A 13715-nucleotide genomic window follows, 5' to 3' on the forward strand; every position below is an offset into this window, starting at 1 on the left:
TCTATGAATAGACGTTTAGACGATATTTGGATTGGTTTCTGGCCTCTTTGGTGGCTCATTATGCTATGTGTTTTGGTTTCTCCTGAAACGCGACAAGGCCGCAGAGAGGACCTCAGAGTTTGATCTCCTGCTCGAACTTCTTCTGCCACTCTAACACTTGTGGATGCTCGATGCTGCCGGGCTTCACCTTGGTCCATTCCTTCTCGTATCCTTCCTCTATGTGCGGATATGGTCCTAAAGGCGTGATTGCCAGTGGATTTATATCCGCGTGGCTCTTCGTGTACTGCGAGCTGTAAGCACATCTCTGCCCACTCGTCAAAGTCATTCCAATCGAACACTTACATTCTCTTTGATATGTTTCCAATCCGTGCTCTCTCTGAAACCTTTCACACCCCAGTACAACCCCTTCAACCAATTGTTCAGCATGGGATAACTACCCCTGATCGATCCCAAGTCGCACTTGAAGTGTTGCACATATACCACGTCGAACCGGACGATCGTCGCATACAGCCTGATGTCCAGCTCCGTCAACTCCTTTCCAAGCACATATGGTCCTCCGTTGCGAGCGACCAGCTGCTCAACGAAGTTCAGCGCGCCAAATAGCGGCGGGATAGCTTCGTTGTATGCATCTTGCGTCTTTGCAAACCCGGCCTTGTATACGCCTGCATTAATATAGCTCTGTATAAATGGCGTTAGAACATCGATGGTACCCTTGTGCTTCTCTGGGTAGAAGTCGAGGCCAGCCTTCTCTGGTTCAAGCAAGCCATTGAATGCATTTGGCAGCCAGCGCAGAATCTCTGCAGACTCGTTCGACACGGCAGTATTCAGCTTGATGTCCCAGATCAGAGGAACTGAATATCGACCTGTATACGCAGGATCGGCCTGGAAGTAGACCGCTGAGAGATGAGTTGAGTGAAAGAGAGCGTCAACGGTGGCATTAGGGTAGGATGTGTCGTCGGTGGGAAATTGCCAGGGCTTAGGGTACGGCAGGACTGTGCTGATGGGGAGAATCGATGTAAGTCCCTTGAGGTGACGCACAAGGTTTACGCGATGAGCGAAGGGACAGAAGAGACCTGGAGTGATTAGATCCAACGGCCTGGAGCTTGAGATGAAAGCAGGTTTGAAGGCTCACCGATATATAAATGATATCGATCCTTCTCTGGCTCAAATTTCCCCCCTTTCTCGATGACTGCATGCCACCCATCGTCTGTGCCAGCTTTATGTATGTCGCCCATGCTTGCTCGACTCTCCGCTGGCGGCTTATTCAGATCTAGTCCAGGCCTGAGAAGACTTAGTGATGATGTGAATGAAGTCAGTGGTGAAAACCTGACATTGAAGCAATGAAGATATGTCCAACTTGTTACGCAAGGCGGGGCATGTAAGATAGAATTGCCGTCACACACTTATCAACTCAAAGAAGTCGTGGAATACGTTCCAATTAGGTCCCTGCGAATTATTCTGCTTTGATTGAATCTCAGAAATGTGGTTAACACTCACAAGGCAAAAATTGTGAGATTCGTTTGGAAGTACAGGATCGTGGTGGTATTAGCTTACCAAGGTACTCGTGGATAGACGGTACCTAGAGCTCCACACGCTTGCCTCGGCGGCCAACTGCATTCACTCCAGGCACGCTCCTGAGACATTCTATCTAAGCTTTATTGCCAACAATGTTTCTCCAGACAAAGTATTACTGTCAACATGTTTACAATGCTCAAAATGCTTTTTGTCTAACATGCAATATGTTACATATATGCCCATCTCATGACCTTTTTTCAGTCAGCTCAATCATACAAATTCCCTGCAAAGTACGAACTGATCTACTGGTTCTTCTTCACACTCTTCTCCGTTGGCGCCGAGTATAGCCAGAGTGCAACGAACGCTAACCAACCAGCAATTGTGATCCAGATACCCGAAATCCATACCCACGCTCCGCTGATGGCATAGCTCCTCGGCCATTCGTCGTGTGCAAAATGCCGCACCGTCACTTGTCTCTTCTCGTCTACATTCGTCAGGAACGGGCGCTTGTAGTTGACACGGAAGTTAAATATGCCGTGCTGATCGGGAGTCTTGAAGTGTACTCCGTAGATAGTGCTCTCCGGTGTTTGGGAGACAGGAGAGAGGTTGAGACGGTGGAATGGTGACAGCATTGAAAACTCGAGCTGGACTTTGTCGCCTACTGCTGGGGTGAAAGGTGTCCAGCGATCCTCGACCCATTCCGAGAGCTCGATCATATATGTCTGGGGACGTTAGTGAGGATCAGGAGCTCAAGCCTAGAATTGTCACTTACGACGTCGCTCTTGATGCGATATATTGTAGGATTGTCCTCCGGTACATTCACAGAAGTGACGTTGTAGCTCGGCTTGCCCTTGCTGGAGTCGAAATCATCTGCATAATGCTGCAAGCGGCCAACTTTGAGCACGCCCGTCTCTTTGAAAGTCCAGCCGGCTACTTTCTTCGAGAAATCACGGTTGACAGTCTTGACCTCTTTGTCATTGTGCTTAACTTTAGCATCGAACCATTTGTTTTGTAGCATCTCCGACGATCCGAGCACGGTGAAGCGCGCATTATTGCGCGCCTGCATAGTAGTGATCAGAGATAATTGCTCTCCAACGGCGAATGGATCTTCGAGTACGTCCGCCTCTTCTTTCGGATTGTAGCTGTAGGCAGTGCTCGGGGCACGAAGGACTGGCGAGAGGAGAGGGCTGGTGTTTCCTAAGGTTTGGCCAACAGCTCTCGGGACCGCAATGAGGCCATCTCCAGAGAAGTAAGTCTTTACACCTGGTCGCAGAGGAGTAGGGGGCGGTAAAAGAAGTACATCGTGCTTATCGGCTGCCGAGGCAGAGTCATAGTTGAAATGGTCGACCACTATCGAGTTACGGTCGGAGGGAAGATGGATGTCCAGTTCAAGGAGTAGCGAGACGATTGACGTCGGCGTGGTAGATTCGCCCGAGAGAGCAAGGAGGATGTTGCCTTCTTTGCTGGCAAACTCAAGAATCTTGTGTGGCGTGAGTTCAGGTCCGAGACCTTTGGCCTTGCCGGGGAAGAGCAGGACATGGTCGTATGCTCGTTCGCCATGCCGGAACAGCGATATACCTGATGATTTGGGCGTCGAATAGTCTATCGAGAAGCCTCGCGCTATTCACATTAGCAATGCTTCATATATTAGACTCTAAGCTCCAAACCTTGCAGGTCTGATAGGAACTGTGAATATTTGTCTCTATCAGCCAGTTCTTCCACCAACACCAATAATCTGTTCCCGCTCGAACTAGCAGCCTGCACCGCACCTAGCAGTGCAAGCAGAAGAAACGATAATAGCCACTTCATCGTGCGGCGTCGTGTGATGAAGCTCTATTACGAACGTGAGCTTTTGTCGCATTACAAGTTCCACGTATGCCCTCGAGTCTTGGCGTCGCCAACTGGAACTACATTTCGCCGAGCAACGTTCGACCTCCAGTCCGCATAGCTACTGATATCGACACAATACCTTGAAACCTGCCATTGGGGTCATATACTCAGTCAAACGCTCTGTCTGCGACCTGTCTATTGATCGCATTCCTCTAAACACCCGCCATGTCTGCTGCTCCGCACTTCTTCAGCACGCCCTTCCGTTACATACGATATGCCTCTCACCAATACCCAGCCTACTTTTGGTCGATCGTTGTCGGAGTTGCAGGCCCTGCATCCTTCTTTTATGCGCCCCCGATAAGAAGAGCGTTTGGAGATAACATCAACCCGAAGCCTATCCCTCTCACATACCCAGGTATGTATCTTTCTTGCTGGAGTGAGGCGCATCAAGCTGACCTGGTTGCTAGTTCCCAAGGGACCGCGAAACATTCCCACGGGCTTCGACGACGAGTAAGCATGAGCTATACCGTAGATGGAACTGTAAATATAGGTCTGAAAGGCGATAGGGCGTTGAACAAAGAAAGAATATGAGCCTGGGGCAGCAAGACGATTATGCAATAAGTAACACAAGGATTACAATGCAGAGCATTCACTCCAATTCAATCGCATTTTGGTTGTGTAATAGTATGATTCCATTTCATGTCACACCCATCATCCACTCTGTATGACCTTGAGTAAACGCCATACGCAAGAATGTCAACTGCTCCGGAAACCGAATGTGCATGACAGCGAAGGATTAACGAACTAGTGAAATGAAAATAGGGAGGGGCAAGGAATTCCTGCAGCGGCCACAACAAGCGTTATACCAAGCCGAATACCAAATGAACCAAGAAGCGTAAAATCACCACGACTACAGCAAGACGCCTATGAAAACGACCACTTCAACTCGATATCACCGCATTCTTCGTCCTTTGTCGCAATGTGCGAGACCGACAGTCTTGTCGATCCTGGCAAGCGGGTCTTTCAGGATGCGTACAAACACCTTCATTCCTTACGAGAGCGCTTGTGAGATGCGTCGCTATTTTTCGTGTCCACTTCTACTCCACCCATAGTTTCGTCATCGTCATCGGACCCATCTTCCTTTTCAGGTTCACCAAACATTGTATTCTCAATGACTTCTTCCATGTCCACCTCCGAGGAAGCTCTAGATGGGGCTGAACGCTTGCGAGTTGGGATCGGGTCTTGGTCTTGATCAATATTATCACCAGCGGTAGGAAGCGCCCACGGAATATCCTTCTCGTTGTCGAACTTGCAACTGGTCAAGTGGTCAACAGGGTGTTTAGCAAGATCCAACAAGCTCTCGTTGCTCAGGAGTTCAGCCTCGACAAGCGATTGTCGCACAAGCTCTTTTATCTCCAGGACATGGTTCTCGACAACTTGCGACGCCTTCTTGGACATGTTGAACCTGTTGTGGAAGACATTCAGGACCGTGCGGTCGAGGTAGGCGCTGGGACCTGCTTGCGCGAGGTCGGTGTAGAACTGAAATCCGCCGTCCGGGGCGCGGTAGCTTTTGTCGTTGACGATGGCCTGGCCAAACCAATGGCGGAAGAAACCAAGAGCTACCCAGAACATCACGTCGGCGGAGTAGGCCTGGCGCTGACTATTGTCACCGGCCCTTCTCTGGATTTGGCGAGGGTACAGTGAGATGATTCTTGCTTCGAGGACCTTGCCACGCATGTTCAGGCGGTCGCGTTTTCTCTCGATGACAGCCATGCACTCTGGGAAGATGATCGACTTTGTAGCATCGGTCAGACTGTTATATTTGCCCACGGTATGGATCACAGCCTCTCTGAAGATGAGTACGCTCTTCATCCGATAAGCCGCGTTGAGCCAGACTGTTGGTTGTCTAGAGATGATGCGGAAGAGTTCTTGGCCAAATGCCATGAACACATTCTCGAGTGCTTTCGAAACAATCGGCAGAATGTCCAGGTACTCAGCAATATCGAGGTGAGGGAACGCCTCCATCATGATGTGCTGGAGGTTCTTACCCTGGATGTCGAGTGGCTTGTTGTACATGGCTGCGAAGCAGTTCTTGTACTGCTTGTAAATGTTCTCATCAACCTTAGGAGTCAATCCTGAATTCTTTGCGTATGCAACGCTGGGCGGGTTAGTAGGTGCCAGCATCCCCTTGTCGGTCAGTTCCTAGGACATAATAGTCAGTATGAGTATCTCAGACCTAACATATACGCCTTGAAGTCTCCATGAAAGGAGCTGATGATATGCTAAACTTGATTACGAATAAGCAAGCCACGTATAGGAGGACAGGAGGCTCGACAAAGTTCAAGACATATAGACCATGTATGCGGTATTGATTCAAGGAGCCCAAAGGAACTTCGAAAAGCTCAACTTGGAGTGACAGGAAAACAGATAGGCAGCTTACCAAACGGGCCAAAATTCCACTCTTGAATTGTTCACTCGGTGGCTGAATGAGCTCGATGTGGTAGAGTGGTCGACCCTGACGCTTAGCCGTGGGTCCCAAAGGAGCCTCAGACTTCTTGGAGACCAGATCCGCAAAGAAGCCAGGCGAGGACTCGCGAAGTACCTGCGAATGGACCTTGAATTGAAGATCTTCACGTGGGCCAAGGATGACCTGGACATCGCCGTCTTCGGAGGTCGAGAATCTACCCGCCATGCTTGTCGTACACGGGCAGATCTACGTAAAGAGGTTAATGTGAGTCTTGAAAGTCAATTGGATTAATCGAAGATCACAGAAACAGATCTTGGGAAGGCTGAGTGTCAAGTGTTGCAAGAAGGAAGGATTATTCGACAAGTAGAGATAGAGTCACTCCGGTGACTACAGAATCTGCGACTGTTCCTGGGATGACCATTTATGCCTGTTCTGTCATCAACCGCACGACTTTTCACTTACTGCCTAGTAGGCTAGCGTACGAGTCAGTATGGTGAACGACATTTGCTGCAGTTGAAGTCGAGTTCAGCGTCATCGCTTAAAGTAGTAAACAAGGGATATCAGGTTTCGAGTCACAGCCAACGTAGCCAACGTGTAACAGGAGAAGTACCTGTTCTACAAGCGTAGGAGAACAACCGTTTCATCACCGCCCTTGCTCAGGATAACGCGGATCTCTCTGAATTGTGGACCCTGGATCGAGTATACTTTTCAGGTTTTGGTAGTTCTGCTCAGTTTCAGCGATCGAACTACGCATGTCTCCTCGAGTTTCTGCGGCTCGTCCACACTTTCTGATTCTCTACGTATTTTTGAGCACTTCCTGCTCTCTTCTTTGCAATGTTCTGATATTCTGATTATATTAATTTGAGCTTCTCAAAGTCCCTTCTTGTTTTCTGTCTATCTAGATCTATGTATGTCTTTATCAGCGGCTACCCCTGATATGACGTAAGTTCACTTCATCTTTCAGGTGGGGCTTTACCACTCAATACGCACCGCCCTAGCGACCGTGGTGCGTCACCGCTGTCCTTATAAGCTCATCTTACCACGGCCCTTGCTTCTCCTGCTTTTCACCTTGAACCAACCTCTCCACACACCTCAATTTTGTGGTCAGGTCGTGCCCTGGTAAGATCGTTGCAAGATGTCACTGTCACTCCAGAACCCAGGCTTACAAGGCAGCAATTCCAACACATCTTTCACCTTGCCATACCGGCCAAAAGTTTAGGTAAACAGAATTCATACCTCCTAGAGCACCTGGAAATTTTTCACCCAGTTGCACTTTTAGCAAATCCAACGAACTAACATCTTCTGCAGCCCGACACCAAAGCCAGCTCCACAGCATTCGACGCTGAGCCGCGTGACGCAGCCATCATGGCCCCTTACACATCCGCGTTTTCCTCAACCAAGTAAGCTCCCTCCCACAGCTATCCAGCCTCCACTAACACGATTTCACCCCAGCCCACCACCCCAATCCAACCCCTCCAAAAGCAGGCAAAGGAGGATACGCAGGCGCCTCCAGCAGGCCGCCACCTACGGCAAACCCTCCCGCAAAGTCCGCGCCCAGATCCGCCAAGCAAAGACCGAAAGATCCCTCGAGCAAAACACCCACATCGTCTACGCAACCAACGACCCGGACAACGACGCCACACCTCCCACTCCAAGCCCACCACCCAACTCCCTCCCCTCACACTCCCCCTTCCCCTTCCTCGCCGCCCCCCGCGAGATCCGCCAACAAATCCTCTACCGCACCATCTCCTTCGCCGACCTCGCACAGCACAGCGTCCTGGAAATCGCCAAAGCAGTACAGGAATTGAGTACCGTGCACCCGTGCATAGCTGCGGATATGGAGTATGTGGCTGAATTGTGGGCCAAGGAGCGCGAGGAGAGCGTGCGGCTGCGGGATCTGGAGCGCGCGGATGTGCAGCGGCTTTTGGACTCGAACGATGAGTTTTTGAGGCGTGAGCTTGGGGTTGTTGGGGATGTAGCTGCGCGGAGGCGGAGGAGGAGGGAGGAAGTGCCGGTTGTTGTTGGTGGTGGTGGTGGTGGTGCTGCCAGGATGTTCAAGAGGGTTAGAAGGCCGCGGAAGTGCTGGAAGTGTGGGGAGAGGCATTTTGGGATTACGGTGAGGTGTCCGCGGGAGCTGAGAGAGAAGGCGCCGTGGTATGCGCTGAATATCAAGAAGTAGCGAGGAAGAAATTGGAAGGGGTAGGGAAGGGGTTATATGAATCGCAAGATTGACTCTGCGAGGAATTTCTAGTAGAGAATATCAAGACTTGGTCGTGCTACTGGAGCATTCTATAACCAATACGTCTTGTCAAATGCATCAATCAAGACATAGGCCGCAAAATACTTCAACTAAGCCAGGTCATACCAAAACCCCCATTCTCAGCTCTACAAGCATCACACAAACCACCCATCCGCACACCCCTCCGAAGCAGTGACGCAGTTCTTAACAACCATCCTCCCAAGCAAGTTACTACACAAATCTTGAGATCTTCCAAGCACCTACCCAGCTTCCCCTCTCTCTCAAAAAACCCACTAAATCCCTCCTATCCCAGAAGTTCCACTTCCCCGTATCTCAAACAATGACAACGGAAAAAATCGCAGATTCACACCAAATAACGAGAGGCGCAAAGCCCAGTCAATTGGAATTTTCACCAGGGGGGGCAGTGTAGTTTGGCTGGAGAGTTGATGAAGACCTGGAGCTGTGCTACAGTATGTTGAATGATATTAGATTTTTTTTTCTCGCAGGCCGTGGGACTATACGTCTATCTGTGTTAGGCGTGAGCTTTTACTTTGTTTCTTTTCGCTATTAGATCGTGGTTTGAATAGTTCTCTGCCAGCCTGTTGGATGGATGTATGTGGCCTGTGCCATGTGCCGGGGGAAGAATTTGCCGATGGTTGTTGATGACGTTTATGCGTGTATAGACTAGACCGTAGAGTGGCTCAAATTCTTGGGTAGATTGTCACTATTTTTAAGGTATGGGCTTTCTAGAGCGATTAGGCTCGGCTTTAGGTTCAGGTCTCCTTTTGATTGATAGGCATTGACCAAGATTTCGCTAGATCAGAGAAGAGTGAGCGAACATTTGACCAATCTGCGAGGATATTAGACTTCTCCAAGAAGACGAATGAATAGTATCGTGCTGGTCACGCACTGTTCTGCTGTACTTGTCTAGTCCGTGGTTGACAGATTTGACAGGTACCGAGAAAATTGGAATTGAAGAGTTCATTTTCAACCAGCAAGGCCATCTTCCGTCTCGGTATTTAGGTCTATGACATCTATTGGTATCATTCGAAACGTAGCTGTCGGGGTCTGAACGTCAATGTGATCTCCCATGCTTACACGGAAGCCCGCCGATTCCTGTCGCAGTCTTCTTCGATGTAGTCTCCGAAGCGTAGGATCAGGATCGGAGCCGGAGTATAATTGCACCCATTCCGAGGGAGAAACCCCAATCTGTAATGTTATCTTTGTGTTGTCATTGTTGATAAAATGTACGGTGAATGAACTACATGAGTCCGGTGTGCCATTCATGGAGCCTGTTAACGGGTGTTGACTATTCTTCTGAGGATTCAGGAAAAGAGACTGATCGATTGCAAAGATATTGTGGCCATTCTCTGGTAGTATGAAAGATCTCAAATCTTCATCCCACAGATGTTTCGGCTCAACTGCTTCGATCGATAATGAGGGAGGCAATGTGCGAAATACGGCGCCTCGTATCTCGGAGTTGAAAAATGATCGTACTCTCCTAAATGATGCATCTCTAGAAATGAAAACTGTTCGCAGTTTACACGCTTGTAGGTCATTTCGATGGATGAAGCGAACTATGGGTCGTGCTCGACCATAAAGACCCGGCCCAATGTAGTGGAGGGGGATTGTGGCCAGTTTATGAAGAGCAAACCGGGAGCGACAGGCGAGAACAGCCCAAACTTCGCGTGCAGGTTCACTAATTAGAAGGTCGACTTGCACCCCTCTATTCGTGAGAATGGATGGTGCTTTGACTGTCGACAATTCATCCGGCACAATATTTCCAGAGTCGCGGAATTCCGACGGATCAGAGGCGAATGCTGGTCTGCTGAACTCGCCCGAATCTGGAGCATAGAGCCCAAATGTAAAGTCATCATTGAAGTGAAAAACTCGTCCCCAGGCAAGCATTGACTGGTCATCCGAGATTCTCATGATTTCTTCTTGCAGTCTGCCAAAAGCTCGATTCCCTTCACCATACAACAAAGGCATGTTCACCTGGAAAATCCCAAGCAGGCTGTAGGCATTATCTTCAATACGAGTGGTGGTTCGATCCGAAGCCCAGGACATCTTGTAAGCAACACTGGCCTTTTTGAGATTTTGTCGAACGTCTGCAGGATTTATACCCGGGCCCTCTCTATTCAAAAATTCGACTCCGATCTTGGTCCTAGATGAAACCTCCTCGGCACGGTCATACCGTGATCCCAGTTTTCGCCACTTCCTGCTATAGAACATCAAGTTATTTGGGGCGATCAGTTCCTGTAGAGTCCAGCCACGCGTAAACCAACGACTTTCTGAAATTCCTGCGTCGCCCTCAATATCGGAGAGGTAAGCATAGCAAAGAGTGCTGCATCGATACCAGTCAAACATCGAGTTGATGGCCTCCGAGAGCTCAGCACTGCTTTTTTTATCAATACAACACGTATCGACCCAAACCCAGTCAAGTCCATCACACAAGGCCTGTTTACACGTGAGCTCGATCTTCTTAAAACCGGGCTTTCGAGACGCAATCCTCAGGTCGGCCATATCCTCAAAGAGCACCTCACCATCTGGCAGCCAAGTATGGGACAGGATGGCGTACTCAGGCACCATGGTGCCAACGAACTCTCGAAGAGTGTGGGTCGTGGCATTCATGAGCCTTATGTTTGAGGTCACATGGCGTGAAGGTTTGAGCTCTCTTTGACCTTCTTCTGTTGATTTTACCAAGTTAGCTGAGTAGTCACTTTCACAATCAGGCAAATCTGCGTCGGCAGCGCTATCGACCATCGCGGAGATGTTGATAAGCGAGGGAGAGATATCAGAGCTACTCGTAGAGTCTGTCTAGCCTCGAATGGACGAGCTCATCCGGGGGATTTGAAGCGTTGACTTGTGCTACTGCTGAAAGCGGATACACTTGATGCGGACGAGGTCGAAGCTGAAGACGCCGGTCGTAACCTTTGAAAGTTGAGATAGTACCCTCGTACCTACCTACCTAGGTCGTTAAGCGAGTACTGACTAAGCTGACCGCCTTCAGAAAACATCATTCTCCCACCTCTGTCATGAGCATCAGAAAGATGAGAGGTATTAGTAGATTGTGTAAATAGTCGATATCCAAATCCAGATAGCGAGCGCTGAGATTTTTAAGCCCAGAGCATCAATGTCCATTAACAAACAAAATCCCTCCCTAGGCATCGCTCTAATCTAGATGATGGCATATACAGAGGTGCATCGGGGTATATACCCAAGCTGATATAAAACGATTGAGTTAAACGCCGATTCACACAGTAGACTCCACCCAAGTACTATGAGATGCCGATCCCAAGTTATGCTGTACATTCGTAAAACGTGTCTTTAGAGATTCGCTGTGTTTAGCTTTTGTGACGTTGTAGCGAAAATCAGGAATTATTCGGTAAGTCTCGGCCAGGTTTTAGACACTTTCCACCGCGCCCTACGTTTTGACGTAGGGAATCGAGTTGCTTTTTGTTGCCGTCGGCAAAGGCGAAATGTCCATGCCAGAAGCCGCAGCCAATGTTTGACGTCTCACCACGCTGAGTGACTTGATCGGCACCTGCCATATCGACTGGTGGGATACCAACCTTGTTGCCTTTCTTTGCTTCTTCATTGGCGATCTCACTATCACCAGGCATGTGATGGAAGAATTCCGGGTTGACCGTGTAGCATTTCAGTCCCTCAGCGCCGACCTTGTCCACTGATGACGAATAACCACGCATGCAGGACTGAAGAATGCCAACATCGTAAGCGCGTGGTGCATCTCTGGTGTCTGGTGGTGGTTCTTTAGCCGGAGCCAACACGTTCATGATCTTCCAGGCTGCAGGCCGAGTTACAGCGTATGCGAAGGTGCAGAGCGGAAATCGGGATCTATGGAAGAGGCGATTCTGTTCAGGTACTTCGAGTGCTTTAAGTAAGTCCGCAGTGAATGGATGCAGATTTTCGTTTGTTGGCAGAGAATGGTCAAGCCACATCTCATGCGGCATGTCCTGGAGGTCTGCCGGGGACTGATGGCCCACCCCAACGCCTTGGTCAAGACCTTGAAAGTAGTCTCCGCAGTGACCAATGTAAAGCAGGTCCCAGGTGTTCGGATCACCCCAGTAGTAATTCATCCCTCTAGAGGTAGACGCTGGCGCAAGAAGAGACCGAGCCGCGTGGGCAGCAAGTGGGACTTGAAGGGAACGCAGGTGTATATCCCAATCCACATCGTCTTCTATGATCAAAGCGGTCTCGAGTCCGGAGTCCAGAAACCTGTATAGCAGATTAGCGTGAGTGTGGCTTATCAGGCCATACGTACCACTTCAAGGCATTGTGGTGACCAAGCCAGGCCAAGATAGAGCCAGGGCCCATAGTAGACTCTGGGCCATATTTGAACTTCTCGATGTCTGCATCGCCATACTTTGGTTGGCGTGGTATTGTTATGTCAATCTCGGTCACGTTGGCGGCTTGCATAAGAGCGTGGCGTCGAGGAGACCCATCTCTTGATACAGCTAGGATAGCACCAAAACCCAGAGTGGTATTTGCCCTTGCATGAGTATTCAGATCGTCCTGATCAGTATGCGCCGACGGGCCTGGCGAAGGTGCGGGCGCAAAGGAGGCGTGGTCGCGAGCGCGATAAGAGTAGAATACCAGGGCAGCGATGGCGAAGAAGAGGAGCAGTTGGATCGGACGCGCTCGGAGAGCGGGCATTGCTGTTATAAGGGTACAGGATGGCGCATTGCCTTTGAAGACACTGCGCAGGCGACAATGTGAGGCCTGAGGTAGAGGGTAGAGGAGGGAGAGGAGGAGGAGCTGGTAGTTGCGTCAGTGGTGTTCGTGGCGGTGATGGTGATGGTGATGGTGATGGTGATGGTGATGGTGATGGTGATGGTGATGGTGATGGTGATGGTGATGATGATGTGGTGGAGAGACGCGGAGTTGGGCGGGTGAAGTCTCACTCACTCACTCGCTCACCACCAGCAGAACGCAGGAAGGTAAGATGACGGACAAGGATGAGAGTTGGGTACAGGTATCTTCCAGGTTGTTGCTTGCAGATGAGGATGCAGATTCAGCGCATGCAAGCCCGGGACTCGCGTGAGGAAGTTCGAGCAGGGAAATCTGGGGAGTTCTGCCGCAGCCGGTTCATCCAGTTAGCGAAAGCCCACTAATTAACGATACCAAAGATGGACAGGTGGACAGGTGGGCAAGTGGGCAGGTGGGCAGCCTCCAGTAATTAGCCCCTTTGTGTGGCGGGTCGAGGTTCTACAGTATAATCACTATTAGGTACTAATTAGTAGGTAGTAGACGATATTCCCACTCCAGGTATGATGATGACATCCATGCTCGTTCCATTCTGCTTGCCCGAGGTCCACACAACACCAAACTTGATAATGCGCCCACTCGACGTGTCAGACCATCCATCTGTGTGTTATTGATGTCGGAGATCCTTGAAACTTTGACGAAAGGAGAGCCTCCACCAGCTAACGCCCTGGCTGCTCTGTTTCGAGTTTGACATTAGCATTGACAGCTAGCTGATTGTGACCACTCTCTGTGCCTCTGTATGTCATCGCCATCGGCATTTTACAAGACATTCTGTCATGCTCAATGATGCACGGCCATGTCCATATATAGAATAGATATAGCATCATGCTGCTGGACCAGAGTAATTAGATAGTCATATTCACATTATAGTATAATGCA

General features: G+C 49.7%; 7 protein-coding genes across 7 annotated transcripts; 2 read left to right on the forward strand and 5 right to left on the reverse strand.

Moving 5' to 3' along the window:
• Positions 1–112: 112 nt before the first annotated feature.
• EJ05DRAFT_485033 (uncharacterized protein) lies at positions 113–1235 on the reverse strand (the record flags this gene model as incomplete). Its single annotated transcript, XM_033745409.1, has 3 exons — positions 113–283; positions 343–1073; positions 1133–1235. The coding sequence occupies 3 exons, from the start codon at positions 1233–1235 to the stop codon at positions 113–115; spliced, it is 1005 nt and encodes a 334-aa protein (XP_033601397.1).
• Positions 1236–1506: 271 nt separating this feature from the next.
• On the reverse strand, positions 1507–3324 carry EJ05DRAFT_527068 (dolichyl-diphosphooligosaccharide-protein glycosyltransferase; the record flags this gene model as incomplete). The annotated part of the gene is made up of 3 exons (XM_033748885.1): positions 1507–2237; positions 2288–3135; positions 3183–3324. 3 exons carry the CDS (start codon positions 3322–3324, stop codon positions 1818–1820), a joined length of 1410 nt encoding a protein of 469 aa, XP_033601398.1. The 3' UTR covers positions 1507–1817.
• Positions 3325–3570: 246 nt separating this feature from the next.
• On the forward strand, positions 3571–3859 carry EJ05DRAFT_499376 (NADH-ubiquinone oxidoreductase 9.5 kDa subunit; the record flags this gene model as incomplete). The annotated part of the gene is made up of 2 exons (XM_033746824.1): positions 3571–3760; positions 3813–3859. The coding sequence occupies 2 exons, from the start codon at positions 3571–3573 to the stop codon at positions 3857–3859; spliced, it is 237 nt and encodes a 78-aa protein (XP_033601399.1).
• Positions 3860–4389: 530 nt separating this feature from the next.
• On the reverse strand, positions 4390–6037 carry EJ05DRAFT_499377 (uncharacterized protein; the record flags this gene model as incomplete). The annotated part of the gene is made up of 2 exons (XM_033746825.1): positions 4390–5547; positions 5786–6037. 2 exons carry the CDS (start codon positions 6035–6037, stop codon positions 4390–4392), a joined length of 1410 nt encoding a protein of 469 aa, XP_033601400.1.
• A 953-nt stretch (positions 6038–6990) lies between these two features.
• Positions 6991–8049, forward strand: EJ05DRAFT_475192 (uncharacterized protein). The gene is made up of 3 exons (XM_033743750.1): positions 6991–7031; positions 7121–7212; positions 7265–8049. The coding sequence occupies exons 2-3, from the start codon at positions 7178–7180 to the stop codon at positions 7989–7991; spliced, it is 762 nt and encodes a 253-aa protein (XP_033601401.1). The 5' UTR covers positions 6991–7031; positions 7121–7177; the 3' UTR covers positions 7992–8049.
• Positions 8050–9947: 1898 nt separating this feature from the next.
• Positions 9948–10814, reverse strand: EJ05DRAFT_437389 (HET-domain-containing protein; the record flags this gene model as incomplete). The annotated part of the gene is made up of 1 exon (XM_033741786.1): positions 9948–10814. A coding segment is annotated over one exon (867 nt), but the record flags the coding sequence as incomplete, so codon positions are not given.
• Positions 10815–11118: 304 nt separating this feature from the next.
• On the reverse strand, positions 11119–13027 carry EJ05DRAFT_327333 (uncharacterized protein). The gene is made up of 3 exons (XM_033740811.1): positions 12974–13027; positions 12334–12827; positions 11119–12287 (listed from the first exon to the last, which is right to left on the reverse strand). Exons 2-3 carry the CDS (start codon positions 12723–12725, stop codon positions 11423–11425), a joined length of 1257 nt encoding a protein of 418 aa, XP_033601403.1. The 5' UTR covers positions 12726–12827; positions 12974–13027; the 3' UTR covers positions 11119–11422.
• Positions 13028–13715: the final 688 nt, after the last annotated feature.

The sequence above is a fragment of the Pseudovirgaria hyperparasitica genome (genome assembly GCF_010093815.1).
Source record: "Pseudovirgaria hyperparasitica strain CBS 121739 unplaced genomic scaffold EJ05scaffold_6, whole genome shotgun sequence".
NCBI lineage: Eukaryota > Fungi > Ascomycota > Dothideomycetes > Acrospermales > Acrospermaceae > Pseudovirgaria > Pseudovirgaria hyperparasitica.